The sequence below is a fragment of the Parastagonospora nodorum genome, assembly GCF_000146915.1.
Source record: "Parastagonospora nodorum SN15 chromosome Unknown scaffold_26, whole genome shotgun sequence".
Lineage (NCBI taxonomy): Eukaryota > Fungi > Ascomycota > Dothideomycetes > Pleosporales > Phaeosphaeriaceae > Parastagonospora > Parastagonospora nodorum.
The window spans coordinates 273,093-286,752 of record NW_001884574.1 but is presented as its reverse complement, the minus strand read 5'-3'; the positions used below and the strand labels follow the sequence as shown (position 1 = coordinate 286,752).

The following is a 13,660-nucleotide window of genomic DNA, read 5'->3' as shown; positions in this document are numbered from 1 at the left end:
CCCTGAGAGAAGGGAAACGACCCGTCCGTACACGCCATGGACGAGGGATACCCTGACCGCAGGTCCCTTCGCTGGCACACAAGATACTCGAATTTGCCAGAGTAAACTTGGACGGAACTTGTTATGTTCGCTGCAAGGAATCTCTTGAGGTGCTTGCCAGCAATATCTTTGGCATGTTTGCTACGCGCCTCTTAAGGTGTTTGCCGGCTACCTCTCGAGGTATTTGCCACGAACCTCACTCCACAATAATTACTTTACCCTCAAGTCACTATGGCGGATCCCTTGACCGATGTGAAAGACTGTTTAGTACAGGATCGTGGAAACATTGATGTTCCCAGCTTGCTACATCTTTCGAAAGACACTTGTGTTGGCAAAAGGGCCAAGGAGCTGTGCGATCATCATGTAAGTTTCTTGATTCAAATCGAGTCGTGGTTCATGACTGTCTCAATCGACATGTCTCTCGCAGAAGTCTTCTGTTGTCGTGCTTTGCAGGCCTAGCGTGATTCTGGCACACTGAGCACTTCCAAGGTCCGGACAGGCCACAAAGACCACAGCCATAACATGTAAAATTAAAAGAATAATGAACAAATACAACCCAGGAAGGTCTTGTAGGTCTTTGATCACTAGGCGTTGCAAAAAAAGGTGTTGTGCTACCGCCAAATGCCGGCAAAAATAAAGTTATAGCTGAGAACGGTTTCGACTGGTGCGACGTTAGTACTACGATTCGAACAGCTGCATTACGGGCATACTAACTCCGTCGTCCTCCGGGTTATGAGCCCGGCGCGCTTCCGCTGCGCCACTCAGCTTTGTAACTGATTGATGGTGTTGATGAGGTTTGACCAATCTATAAAATTGTAACATGTCCCAAGTGAGGAACATCGAGAGGGGTAACGCCATCTGGGTTCGAATTTCGTACACCGAGACTAATGACTCGCAAGAATGTGCGGGGTGCCTGGCGTCTCAGTGTCCCACTTGTGTGAGATCTGCAAGGCCGGCATGGCTTTAGCCGAGAAGTGAGCCGGAATCGGCCAGTGCTGATGTCTGACGCACAGGGCTCCCTTTCGATCCTTTTGGGCTTCAGGTTCGTATATTTCTACCTTGAATTTATTTTCAATTCGATGATTTTCGATAATTTTCTGTAGGGAGATGTCTTGACTGCAACAATGCATAAGGCATCCAACCATGCAGCAAATTGCTGTGAGACGGTATTAAATTCGTGGATAACCATGATCAGCTATGCCAACTCGAAAAGATCAGAAGTATAGCGAAGCACTTAGACCAAGTTGTAGAATTGCGCAATGTTTTGTCCTTAGCCATAATTCCGTGCAACTGTGAGGCTCGTCGACCAAAGCGGCTTAGCGCCGAACGCGAAACATGCTTCCACACGCGACGCGTCCAACTTTAGCTTTCCTCCACCACAACCCAGCATTCACCCACTATGACACCTTCTTGACCCGATGAGCAGCTATTCACAAGGCCTACCCTCATCTTTTGACCCTGCCCTGTTATACTCCGAACTCGACCGTCCCCAGGAAGAGCCACCTCCAGTCTCCTTCTCCGACGACTTTGACGCATTGCAGCAGTGCATCACCGAGGATAAAGCCAAGAAGACCAGTGAAGGAGTCGTCATACAGCACAGAGCGTGGAACATAACTGAAGTTTTCCGCAGTGAAGGAGAAGCTTCCATTGGTACAGCTAGCGCGACATCAAGGCGCATCCTGTACTAATATCCCCAGACACACCCGCGAAGCGCAAGAAGCAGTCACCAGTCAAGCGCTTTCCTACCGACACCTCAACTGAAGGTCAAGCTTTTCCTTCATCGCCACCAGCATACATCATGCCGCTCATCTCCTCGCCTGTGGCGTATCCCCAAAGCTCTTTACCACTGGCCCTATCACCAAAGAAGAGGAAGCGCTCGGATCAAGTTCGAGAACCGCTTAAAGATGTTCCAAACAACAACGCAGTCCGAAAGGTTGGGGCCTTCATGGACGACTCCGACGACGAGGATGAGATCGAGGCTCAGAAGCAGCACACGCTGAAGAGACGGGCGATCAACACAGTAAAGGACCTGCCGTCGTTACCAGACGGCTTTGCGGACAACACGCCGCCAGCGAGCCAAGACGACATTGCCGACCCCGAAAGCATACCCGTGGACGATCTCGACAATTACAGCTTCGCATCACGATCGCAATCACCTGTTAAGCGACCCACCACATCCGAGGCTCCGCCTCCAGCACAGGAAACGAAGGGTGTCGTTGCACGAAACTCGTCAGGCAAGGCTATATACATACCAAAGAGGGCGAAGCGAGAAGCTGTCTCGTACGAGCAGTTGATTGCGGCGCGCTCGGAAGTCGCAGAAGGCCAAGCAAGGACGAGCTACTATGGCCTCAACATACACGAATTGATGGATGAAGCCAAGGCTCTGGACGTCGAGAAGGCCTCGAGACAGGCCCAGGTCGCGGAGGAACCACCAAGAGAGTCTGTCGAACAACCAGTGACCAAGAATGGGAAAAGCAGTCGCACGCTAATGTGGACCGAGAAGTACCGGGCGAAGAAGTTCACAGACTTGGTCGGCGATGAGCGAACACACCGATCCGTTCTGCGATGGCTGAAGGCATGGGATCCGATCGTCTTTCCTGGCTCCGTCAAGAAGCCAAAGGCTGCAAAGAAAGACTTTGGAGAAGAGCCACAGCAGCATCGCAAGATCCTGCTTTTGACCGGCCCGCCTGGACTCGGAAAAACTACACTTGCGCATGTCTGCGCGCGACAAGCTGGATACGAGGTCCAAGAGATTAATGCATCTGACGAGCGAAGTCGTGATGTGGTCAAGGGTCGCATTCGGGACATGGTCGGCACAGAGAACGTTCGGGGCGTCAACACCACCACGGCAAACGGCAAAGTGCGCAAGGCTGGCAAGCCAGTCTGTGTTGTTGTGGATGAAGTAGACGGTGTTGTGGGTGGCGCCGGTGGTGCAGGTGAAGGCGGCTTTGTCAAAGCGCTCATCGATTTGATCAACTTGGACGAAAAGAACTCAAAGATGGTCGGGCAGTCAACTACCGGAACGAACAAGAAGAAGAAGGGCGACAGATTCAGGCTGCTGCGACCTCTCATCCTCATCTGCAATGACTTGTACCACCCGTCACTACGGCCACTTCGACAATCCTCCATGGCGGAAATCGTTCGCATCCGACAACCTGCGCTAAACATGGTTGTTTCTCGCATGCAAGATATATTCACCAAGGAAGGCATACAATGCGACTCAGACGGTGTGCGACGATTGTGCGAAGCCACGTGGGGTGTGAGCACGAAAAAGGAGGGCGGTACTGGTAGTGGTACTGGCGAAGGCGATATTCGTGGAGTCATGGTGGTCAGCGAGTGGGTAGCAGGCCGATTACGATCCTCGCATAACCCCAAGTCAAAAGATCCACCACATTTGAGCAGGAAGTGGATCGAGGACAATTTCATCAACGACCTACGGCATGGTGGAGGATCAGCACGTAGTCTGGGACGAGGTGGTGCGAAGGACGTTGTCGAGCGCGTGTTCAAAGAAGGTGCAGGCTTTCCGAAGCAGGCGGAGACTGCCGACGTGCGGACGGTCACTGCTCGCGCAAAAAGTGGTGTCATCGGAGTTGCTGAGGGTGCCAAGCGGCGTGCAATGGACCGTCTTAGGGAGATGGTCGATACGAGCGGCGATTGCGACCGCGTCGTGACTGGTGAGTTTTCATTGCTGTCTTTCAACGAAAACTTATTGCTAACACCCGTCAGACTGCTTCACCGCATACCCCGAAAAGCCCTTTCAAGACGATACTCTTCTCAGCAAGCCAAGCGCAGCATACGAATGGCTGCATTTCCACGACACACTCAACTCGGCTGTCCATGGTTCGCAGGAATGGGAACTAGCACCATACCTCTCCAACTCTGTTCTCGCTTTCCACAACCTCTTTGCATCACCACGTCACCAAAGCTCCAACCCCGTTACTGATCCCGACGAGACGCCATCGCCATTCTCTGGACCTGGCGCCAACTTTGCAGCTCTCGAGCAGTTCAAAGCCAATAGATCACAGCTCATGGCACTGCAATCAACACTGAGCCTCCATCTCACGCGCATGTTCCGCAGTCCCGAAGAAATGGCTCTCGAGCTCATACCCTACACCCTCCGCATGCTCGCACCAGACGTCAAACCTGTCATCGTCAACACTGGCGCCTCGGGCTCGAAATCTTTCGCCTCCGCCACAGTCCGCAAAGCCTCCGAGAAAGCGCTGGTCGCTAAAGCCGTCCAAGCCATGGCCGCCACTGGCATCCGCTTCGAACGATCACGCATAGAGACCGAGGACGTTGCGAATCGCAGCGCGGGCTTCGTCTGGCGCATGGAGCCTCCCCTCGACGTCTTGGCCACTTTCGAAACTCTGTCCGGCAAGAAAGAGGAGAAAGTCCGCTATGCGGTACGCAGCGTGTTGGAGCAAGAATGGCGCAAAGAGAGCGCGCGCATGGACATGGACAATCGGAAACGGAGAGGTGGTCAGACGGAGGCGGATGAAGTTGAAGAACAAAAGGAGGAAAAAACGACGGAGGAGAAGGTCGCAGCGGCGAATGCGAGGGCTGTCAAGCGCGATTTCTTTGGCAGAGTGATCGAGGAGAAGCCGTTGCTTGAAGGTCAAGTCAAGAAGCGCGAGAATAAGGGTGGTGATGAGGGAAGGATTTGGGTTAGTTTCAATGAGGGGTATTCGAATGCTGTGAGGAAGCCGATTACGATTGATGAGTTGTTGAGAGGGTTATAGTGTATAGATCGTATGAGATGAATAATTATCCTATCCAGCTACACTTGTCTTCTTGCTTCTTTTCGACCTGATCAGCAAACGGAACCCAATTCCCGAGAACGGCAATGACAGTATGTGGCCGCGACTGTATTCCACGATCCAGACACTCATTTTTCAGTATCTCGCTCTCTTCTCCCAACGAATTGGCCTCAACAATTCCGCCGCCCTCAATATCTCTGCATCAATACAATTGATATACCCAATAGTGATAGGGACCTCTCCACTCGCCACTTCACAGCACTCCTTTATCTTCTCCCAAAAGTCAACGAGTCTCCAGCGCAGACACTCTTTGTCAGCAAGCAACTCAGACACTCGCTGAGAGTTATGATCGCCATGTCGCAATATCGGTGTCATTGGCCTCTTGAATCCAGCGCTGCGCATCACGATTGGCATCTACCTCTACATGGGCGAAGAAGAACACTTGGTACAATACGCCACATGTTCATGAACTTTTCCATTACCTTGTATTATTCCAGCGGTATCGCGTCAAAAGCTAATGGACTACCGAGACTTTGTGATTCATGTAGGAAGAGTGTTGGCAACAAAGCTCAACTTGACGATCACCGGCCCCGCCGTCGTGCTCGCATTGTCATTAGCTGCTGTTTTGTTGTTTTAAGGTAGCAGGAGGTTCGCCCTATGAAGCTAATTTCGTCGGGCTGACAAGGATGTCGTAGCTCGCAACTCTTTCGGGGAAAGCCTGTTTGAGCTTAACATGTATCCATCAGATTTGCGTCGAGGACGTCGCAAGGTAAGAGTACTGAATGTGCAATCAAACTCGTTTTACATTCGCAATTACATCAACAGAGTAGCGTGAGAGGTCTTCAAATGCATTAGGTAAAGTCTGCAACTCGAGCAAGCCGACAGTGATTCTAGCAAGCAAGAAAGTAGTTTTCTTCAATGAGTTAGGGTGGACATCGGAATCTATTTATTCTGCTACAAATCTTTTGGTGCCACGCGCATGACTCGTGTGAAACTCTGCATGTGCAGTTCAGTTCTTTTGTACGGAAGATGGGTTTGAGGTATTTGCACGTCGAGATTGGAGCGGATAGGATACAGCAATGAATTTTCAATCTCATGGTAGTTCAGTACTCGTATGACCGATGCATTCAAGTTCTTAGCCGCCGTTGATTGCACATCTTTGGATTCCTTGTGCCACTTTTGGTTTCCTCAGCAATACCAGCTTCAACCCTCTGCACGGCGAACCATCTCCTCGAACAAGAGGGTAAGCTCACCAACCGTTCCAACCTGCATAAAGCGGTGTCTCCTGACAATGTTCAACACCCTCGATACTATTCCCATGTCCGCCCTCGCCGTGCCACTCACGTGCATATATATCCACATGCACCATGTCATCACGGTACCGGCCTCCTCTGTCATAATTCTGCTCGCAATGCCATCCTGAAACACACATTCCCCGTTTTTGAGATGCTCTACTAGCTCTTCAGGGATACAGGCTCTCCAGCCAGCCGGTAAACGGAGTCCTTTCCATGCGCGCAGATGGCCAAAAGCCTCTCTCCAGTATGCACTTCGGTTGGCAATCATACGGTCAAGCTCGAGGTCTGGGTCTTCCGTGATACCACGGCCACGGCCGGAAGTGCTGAGAACATTGTTCGTAAACTCTACTTGTCGTACTCGGTTCGCATCGCTCTGGACGTTCTTAACCCTTTTTCCGTATGGAAGACGGCGGGGGACTTGGAGACGAGCTGTCGCTATGGTCCGATTCGATTGAAGGTAATTTTCTCTCTGACTCATATGAATAGGTGTCAAAACGTTTGGAGGGAAATGCCAGTCCGGCGAGCCTGATGAGTTGTTCAAGTGTGCAATCGCCGTAGTCGCTGTCCCTAGTTTCGAATTCATCGTCATTGGATTCCTCATATCGGTCGTGCCGATCAGGGAAAGCCCTGGAAATGAGCTCGTCGCTGTTCATCCTGGAGACGCTGCTACTGTGACTGTTTTGACCCAGGAGCGCGATGTCGAACCTCTTAGTTCCCAAACCCAGATCGATCTTGCCCCATCGACCCTCTTTTCTCAGCCATGCGACGATATCCATCACCTTTGAACTGGCTTCTCCATCCATACGGAACGGGTTTGTAGCTATTCTCAACGCTTCGGGGATCGGGTAGCCGAACGCGATCAGTGCACGGAACAAATGGGTAGATTTGTTGCTGTGATGTGTTGGCGGGCGGGGTCTTGCGGATCTGGATGGTGCAGTAGTAATTCCTCCGATGAGCCCGGTGACCTTCTTGAACAACAGCCACCCGGTCCCCTTCTTCGTCTTACCCTGCTCTTCTCCGGTTGTTTTTTCCTTTGGCGCGGCGATGTCCCAGCGCATTCGGTCGGGTTCATTGATATGTGAAGCCCTCCCTTGGCCACATCCAGGGCATGCGGCTTTCTTGGACGAGATGTAATAATCGCCCCACGTCCCGGGGTTGGGACAGTTCCATGCCCCCTTTGCTCCGTTTTCGCAGTTTACTGTGCCACTCGGCGGCCTCTCACTTTCGGCACTCCAATCAGCTCCTGGTACGTCATCCCAAGGGACAGTGACCGGCGGTTCGTGAAACTTCCGAAGTACGTCAATTTTGAGCGCGGCGGCCTCTGGCGATAACTTTTCTTGTCCATCTCGTGAAAGTGGGTCGACTGGCGGTTCGCATGCTGCAAGACGTTCCTCTTCAAGCATATCGTCATCTGCTGAATCGAACGGAGCGGAAGCAAACATGTAGGGGTCCCCTTCGTGAGCTGTGCATATTAGTCCGAGCTCGAGGTCTGGGTAGCGGCAAGCATACCGGGTATCCTGGCGGGTTCCTGAACAGAGTTGATGGGTTCCTGATCGTCGTGCATGTCGTCGTCGACTTGCATGTCTTCTTCCGCTGTTTCTGAGGCGGGGGTTGTTGGGGTCACCTCGACCGAGGGTAGTGTGAAGGCTGAGTATGTTAGTCTAGGTTCGACGTGTTTAATATGGCGAACATACTGTATAGCCTGCGTCGCTCTGCCATTGCTAATATCCCACGTTGCTGTTCTTGTCGTTGTGGAGGTGCAACTAAGTCGAAAGTTGAGGCTCGCTTGTACAGCTTTGTGTGAGTAGTCATTCACCTGCGGTCGACAACATACAGCCACGTGGCCGCTAGGAAAACTCTGCTCGTTGCGTAAGACGAGAAATTTCCGCATTCACCTTGTGTAAAGTGTAAAGCTGCGATAAGCGCCACCGACAACCTCTGACTAACCACCCTGCCGCTCCCCCGTCCTATCTACTTGCTCTTCCTCTATACTCCTCTACTCCTCTACTCCTCTACTACATACTTTAATTTCGATCAAGAAAAGAACAACAGAGCATTCATGGACCACCTCAGAAAGGGAGCCAAGTCTTCCACTCCCAAAGACTCCTCTCCAGACTCCCCTTCAGACTCCCGCACATAGTTCCTAAACAACCCTCTACGAACGCTAGAAAAGCTGGATGTAGAGGTCATGCAATTAGTGGACTCGATCTGCAAGTCGCACATTGCAATGCTTAAAAGACAAGATGCTTTGAACGCGAAGGATACCCCTTTGGATGCTTATTGTCATCCCTGACTATTCATTGTTAGGATCTTGCGCACTACGACGAACTATCGACTCTCCATACCAACAGGGGGTATCCACGATCCATGCCAGGCTATATCAACATGATGCTCTTAGATGACGATGCCAGCAGGACATCGAAGGGGCGAGGCATCAGGAATGCCTATGTTGCCTTCAAGGGAGCCAAAGGAAGCAGTGTTGGCACTTCTTGAGTATCTTTCAGAGCATCCTGATTAGCTTTACAAACTTGTTGTATAATCTGCCACTGAGCGCAAAGTAGTTGAAGATACAAAGGCTGGGCTGAATGGAAAGGTATGACAGGCGGGTTTTGCCGGGGACTGAGCACGCAGGTGGTATGAGAACGGCCAAATCGTCACAAATCCCTATCCGCATCTTCTGGCACAATGGAACCCGGTGAGCTTGCGGCGTATTACAGGAGATCGAAAGTATGTCAAAGTGTTCCAGCTCTCATCAACTCGCGCATGCTGTGTATTTTTGAGTCGCGCAAATATCGACGGACTCTTGGTCATGTACCTCCGATGCAAAGAACGGCTGTCGATGGCGCCAATTCGATACTTAGACGATTCAGATGTCTAACCGCACACGAAGGCTCCGGCAGATACTGAATCCGCCGCACCACAGACTCAGACTACCGAATGGTAGCCCAAAAATTGGGCAGCGCCAGCCAGTATCTGCGTTGCCTTATGTGGCGTCCTGGCTACCCACGCAGAAGTTTCAGGCATGTCTGGGGCAACGGTAATTATTTGAGGTATTCCAGCACGTATGAACAAATTATGTGATGACAGGTACAAAGACGCCAGCCGCCCTCAACAAATCTTCGCCAGATATGTTTCGGCCGCCTTCCTGTTGATATCGCGTTCCCTCTTGGACATCAATCAACCCTCCGCCGCCAGAATCGATGGTTTGACCCCAGCCTCAGGCATGTTCTGCCGCCTGCCTTCCGGAAGACTTTGAGCCAGCGAAGTATTCGTTGACGACAACGACAATCGTAATTGAGAGGTGGTCGTACAACTTCGCAATAGTGATGTAGTTCTGAACGTTTGTCGTAAAGGCGTCTAAACCGACGCAAACGAGATAAATATCTCGGTCTGGTTTAGCTACTTTAAGGACGTCCCAGAGCTCCTTTAAGCTGTGTCCTGGCTCGCCTGTTCGCTCGCCTTTCTCGTTAAACAGGTATGCTCGACTGCTCACTCTGCATCTCGGAATAGCAAACAGGATGGGACGTTTTTGTCCGAGAAGCGCGGCGAATGCCTCTCCGGCCACCTGGGCCCGACGGAACATGCCAGCTCTTCCGCCGCTCGGTGCCTCACCACTTGCTCGTGTAAACACAAAGATCAAGCTAGTAGTGAACTTAGCGGGGAAAGTTTTCCAGGCTGAGCACTTAATCTGCACGTCTTCGATCGTCATGTCCGCGATGAGATCCGAGTTTCGACGCATTCCAGGTTTCTGTGTCTTCTCTTCTGATCTCTTGATCCGACTGTTCAGATGCCCAAGTTGTCTGCGAAATTGCCCTTTGTCGTTGAAGATAGTAGGAGCAAGTTTCCCCCTAGTCTTTCCTCCGAAGAGACTAGTCATCTCCACGTGATCGTCCTCGGTGAGATCGTCTCTTGCTTTCCATTGTTTGTCCGCTTCTGGAGCAGGAAGAAGGTACTAGAATGTATCTGCGTGCTTTGGTGGGCTAGTCTGAAGCACAGGCCATGTGGTCCATGCGCGAGCAGGTGAAGGCGGCGAAGAAAAAGCAGTCTCCGCGGGGAGCGGTCATTCGAATCTTAGAGATTCTCCCTTAAGCTGCATGGTAGCTATAAGGTACATCAAGAGCTACATTTATTCGTGCACGCTCTGTTCTAATCAATACACTGTCAAAGAGCAGCGCTCATCTGATATCCCACCCTGGATAGAGTCGACAGCTTATCAGCACGTGGTAAAGTTGCAAAAAGAACGTAAAGTCAGCTTTCTAAGCGTATGACAAATATTCACCCAAAGACTATCAGCTTGTATCGTGCAGGTCCCGGGCGAGCGTGAATTTTGACGCTGGCTAATAGCACAGCCTTCCTTGAAGGCATCGCGATCTGCGAAAGTAGGTTCACGAGGGAAGCAAGAAGTTGGATAGCGTAAAACCACAGACTCATTCAAACTGGAAAACCTTTCGACCTCCTTTGTTTGCTGTCTGTAGTTTCATGCACTGATCACGTCCAATGAGCAGAGCTCAGTCGAATTCGCGATAGTGACTCTTGCTACGGCCCAATTTCATCGTGATCTGATGTAAGCAGTCGCTATGGCTTATAGGAAGATGACAGATGCCGCTTTACACCCTTCCTTGCACAAGATCTGAAAGAGGCTTGCAAAAACTAACCAAAAGGCTGGTTGCGTTAGATAAGGCTGCAACATATCATTAGCACAAGTAAATCGATAACGAAAGAGCAAGCAGCGACCATCACCATCAACACAGGTGACTCGCACGGAAGTAAGCTCTCGCTCAATTGAAGTACAGAGATCATATTAAAACGCCTCCAAGAAACTATAAATACAACTCGCATCTCGCCGCGCTGACAGGCAATCTGAGAAGGAAATCGCTAATGCAAATCCAGAATAAAACAACTTTTCATAATCATTCACTCATCCTCCCCCTCGTGGCTCCGTCGGGCTCTATCGACGTCCTATGTTCTCGAACCACCCTGCAGCTCTCTTGTTCTGCTGGCCATCTGTGACTGTCTCCGTGCGTGTCTCCGTGGTCGTTGTCGGAATCTCTTGGAACACAGTGCGCGTGGTGATCCTGTTGATTGTGATCGTGCGGGCTGGCGGGGTGAGCGTTTGAGTAGAGACCTGGTTCAATGTAACCGTGGTCGGTTGTGTTGTGGTCCGGACGACTTGATTCGTTATTGTTCGTGTCGAGAGACGATTGGAGGTAATTGTCCGTGTCGAGAGACGATTGACTGTAACTGTTCTCAGGACAGATTGGGTGGAGGTCTGAATAACCGTCGCTGCCGCAGCCGTTATCGTCCTTGTGGAGAGTCGATTTGACGTAATCGTTCTTGTGGAAAGACGGTTGGGAGGTGATTGTCCTCGGGATCGTTGAGGTGACAATAATTGATCGAGTCGAAATGCGATTCACTGTGATCGTGGATCTGACAGACTGGACCGAGGTCTGAGTGACCGTAGCAGCCGCCGAGGTGATGGTGATTGTTCGGGTGGAGATACGGTTCACGGTGACCGTTGTGGGAACGGATTGAGTCGATATCTGAGTACGAGTGGAGATGACATTCCGTGTGATAGTTCGCGTCACTGCGTCGCCTGTAATCGTGCTGGTCTGCGGCTGTGGCACCGATGTAATCGTAGAAGTCGAGATAGTTGTTCGGAGGAGCGTGCGTGTCGTCGGCACGGTGCTCGTAACTGTAATCGTCTGCTGATCCTGAATAGATGTGCTGGTGATCGTTGAGATGCTGGTAAGTGTAATTGTCTGCTGATCTTGCACGGATGTACTAGTAACCGTTGAGACGCTCGTCACACTTGAGGCGGGTGCATCTGCCGCGCGAGTAATCGTGGAAGTGGACGTAACAGTGGCTAAAGCACGAGATTAGTGGGCTATGGCCTGCATATTGCGACCAAAAACTTACCAGTGACTTGCTCAGTTCTAGTCTCAACGGCTAGTCTACGTTAGCACATGCTCTGCTTCGATCGAAGTGCGATAGCTTACAGCTGTAGGATTCAGTGACAGTGATTGGCTCAGGTCTGATTGTGATCGTCGTGGGCACATCCTGTCGGGACGTGACAGTGCTGCAATGAAGTAGTCAGTCCATGGTCTGATATATTAGTAAGCAATGACTCACTTGGTGACGGTGAACGTGGACGATGTGTTTCGTGTAACCGTAGGACCTGTCATGTACTCCGTCGTAACAGCAGTTTCGGTGGTTGCACAAGAGGTCTAAGAGAATCGTGAGTAAGTCGCCATGACATCATAGCTATGCAGTGTAGAAATCGACTCACGATTGTGTTGATGTAGGAGTAGGACATGGGCATACTGCATGAAGGGGTTAGTCATATGAGCAATGTCTTGATAAATACCTGAGTGCTTGAAAACGTCGGGCTGAAGATAGCCCTCTGTTGTCAGGGTCACCTCGATACTCAGCATGTCGTTGATGAAGTATCCTGGGGTAAGTCGCTGATGATGTGTCCTGGAATGGGTTGCAGATGATGTGTCCGGGAATATCCAGATCCGGTCTTTGTCGATCCGCAGTCATTGAAAACATCGTCGACTGTGATGATCTTGCATGACGTGCATACTATACCATGATGTACAAAACTTGCTCTTGTTGAACTGCTCAAAAGAAATTGTGGACTTACGTGCTCTGCGTGATCGTGGTCGAGATTGTGGTTCGAGACCGTCGATGTGACAGGTGCAGGAGTCCTGTAAGGTGTTAGTGAGCGGCTCTTTGAATTTAGATTCTCCTCAAGTCGTTCAGCACTCGGCTGAGCGCTGATAGACCAGAGGTGCTATTCTTACGCGGTACTGTAGACAGTGACAGTTCCGTTCGACGTAACGGTTGTCGGTGTGGCAGTTGTCTGGGTCAAAGTTGTGACCTGCGTGACAGGAGCCGGAGTCAACGTCGAAACGCTTGTCTCTGTTGCTGTAGTTCGGATGGTGCTGGTCTGTGTAATCGTTGAAGCAGGCAAGGTACTTGTAGTCACAAATGTTGTCGTCACTGATTGCGTAACGCTCTGTGTCGTGGTGACAGCGACTGGGGTCTCGGTGACCGTTCTAAAGCAAAGTTAGCGAAAAAGGGTTAATCGAGGATGGACTTGTTGATTTTACCCTGTTGTTCGCTCAGTAGTCGTCGTTGGCTGAGTTGCAGTCGTGGTTATAATGATTGCCGATTGTGTGGTTGTTGTAATAACTGTACCATTGCTGGTGACAGTTACGGGGAAAGTAGTAGTAGTGGTGGTTACTGTTGTAGTCGGTTGCGTCTGATGTGTGGTAAGCAGGCCGTCTCAATGCACATGGGAGGTGAGACTTACGAATGTACTAGCCGGTGGCGTCGAGGTAACAGTTATTGGAGTGGCAACGGTGACCGTTTGAGGCGTTTGAGTGAGGGTACTAGATCAAGATTAGCAACGCTGAGCAGCAAGCTGAGCAGCAATCTAAGCGATCTTGGGCAGTTCAACCGAAGCAAGAGCCAGCACGTAAAGAATTGAGCACGGCGGTGGTGAGGTTCTTTCCAGAAGTGGCAGAATGTTCGAATGATGTTTGTTCAGGTTGTATTAGCCATGGC

The 13,660-nt window shown here is 50.9% G+C and overlaps 6 protein-coding genes and 1 pseudogene across 7 annotated transcripts; 3 read left to right on the top strand and 4 right to left on the bottom strand.

Annotated features, from left to right (window-relative positions):
- Positions 1-270: 270 nt before the first annotated feature.
- Positions 271-567, top strand: SNOG_13387 (hypothetical protein; the record flags this gene model as incomplete). Its single annotated transcript, XM_001803545.1, has 2 exons — positions 271-402; positions 529-567. The coding sequence occupies 2 exons, from the start codon at positions 271-273 to the stop codon at positions 565-567; spliced, it is 171 nt and encodes a 56-aa protein (XP_001803597.1).
- A 162-nt stretch (positions 568-729) lies between these two features.
- Positions 730-806, bottom strand: SNOG_16650 (annotated as a pseudogene). The gene has a single exon. The product of its transcript is annotated as a tRNA-Met (tRNA).
- Positions 807-1,457: 651 nt separating this feature from the next.
- SNOG_13386 (hypothetical protein) lies at positions 1,458-4,778 on the top strand (the record flags this gene model as incomplete). The annotated part of the gene is made up of 3 exons (XM_001803544.1): positions 1,458-1,689; positions 1,737-3,713; positions 3,766-4,778. 3 exons carry the CDS (start codon positions 1,458-1,460, stop codon positions 4,776-4,778), a joined length of 3,222 nt encoding a protein of 1,073 aa, XP_001803596.1.
- Positions 4,779-6,436: 1,658 nt separating this feature from the next.
- SNOG_13385 (hypothetical protein) lies at positions 6,437-7,810 on the bottom strand (the record flags this gene model as incomplete). The annotated part of the gene is made up of 4 exons (XM_001803543.1): positions 6,437-6,464; positions 6,566-7,553; positions 7,601-7,684; positions 7,786-7,810. 4 exons carry the CDS (start codon positions 7,808-7,810, stop codon positions 6,437-6,439), a joined length of 1,125 nt encoding a protein of 374 aa, XP_001803595.1.
- A 966-nt stretch (positions 7,811-8,776) lies between these two features.
- Positions 8,777-9,035, top strand: SNOG_13384 (hypothetical protein; the record flags this gene model as incomplete). Its single annotated transcript, XM_001803542.1, has 2 exons — positions 8,777-8,818; positions 8,982-9,035. 2 exons carry the CDS (start codon positions 8,777-8,779, stop codon positions 9,033-9,035), a joined length of 96 nt encoding a protein of 31 aa, XP_001803594.1.
- A 273-nt stretch (positions 9,036-9,308) lies between these two features.
- Positions 9,309-10,456, bottom strand: SNOG_13383 (hypothetical protein; the record flags this gene model as incomplete). The annotated part of the gene is made up of 2 exons (XM_001803541.1): positions 9,309-10,043; positions 10,379-10,456. 2 exons carry the CDS (start codon positions 10,454-10,456, stop codon positions 9,309-9,311), a joined length of 813 nt encoding a protein of 270 aa, XP_001803593.1.
- A 594-nt stretch (positions 10,457-11,050) lies between these two features.
- SNOG_13382 (hypothetical protein) lies at positions 11,051-12,147 on the bottom strand (the record flags this gene model as incomplete). Its single annotated transcript, XM_001803540.1, has 3 exons — positions 11,051-11,188; positions 11,524-11,802; positions 12,088-12,147. The coding sequence occupies 3 exons, from the start codon at positions 12,145-12,147 to the stop codon at positions 11,051-11,053; spliced, it is 477 nt and encodes a 158-aa protein (XP_001803592.1).
- Between the last annotated feature and the right edge of the window lie 1,513 nt (positions 12,148-13,660).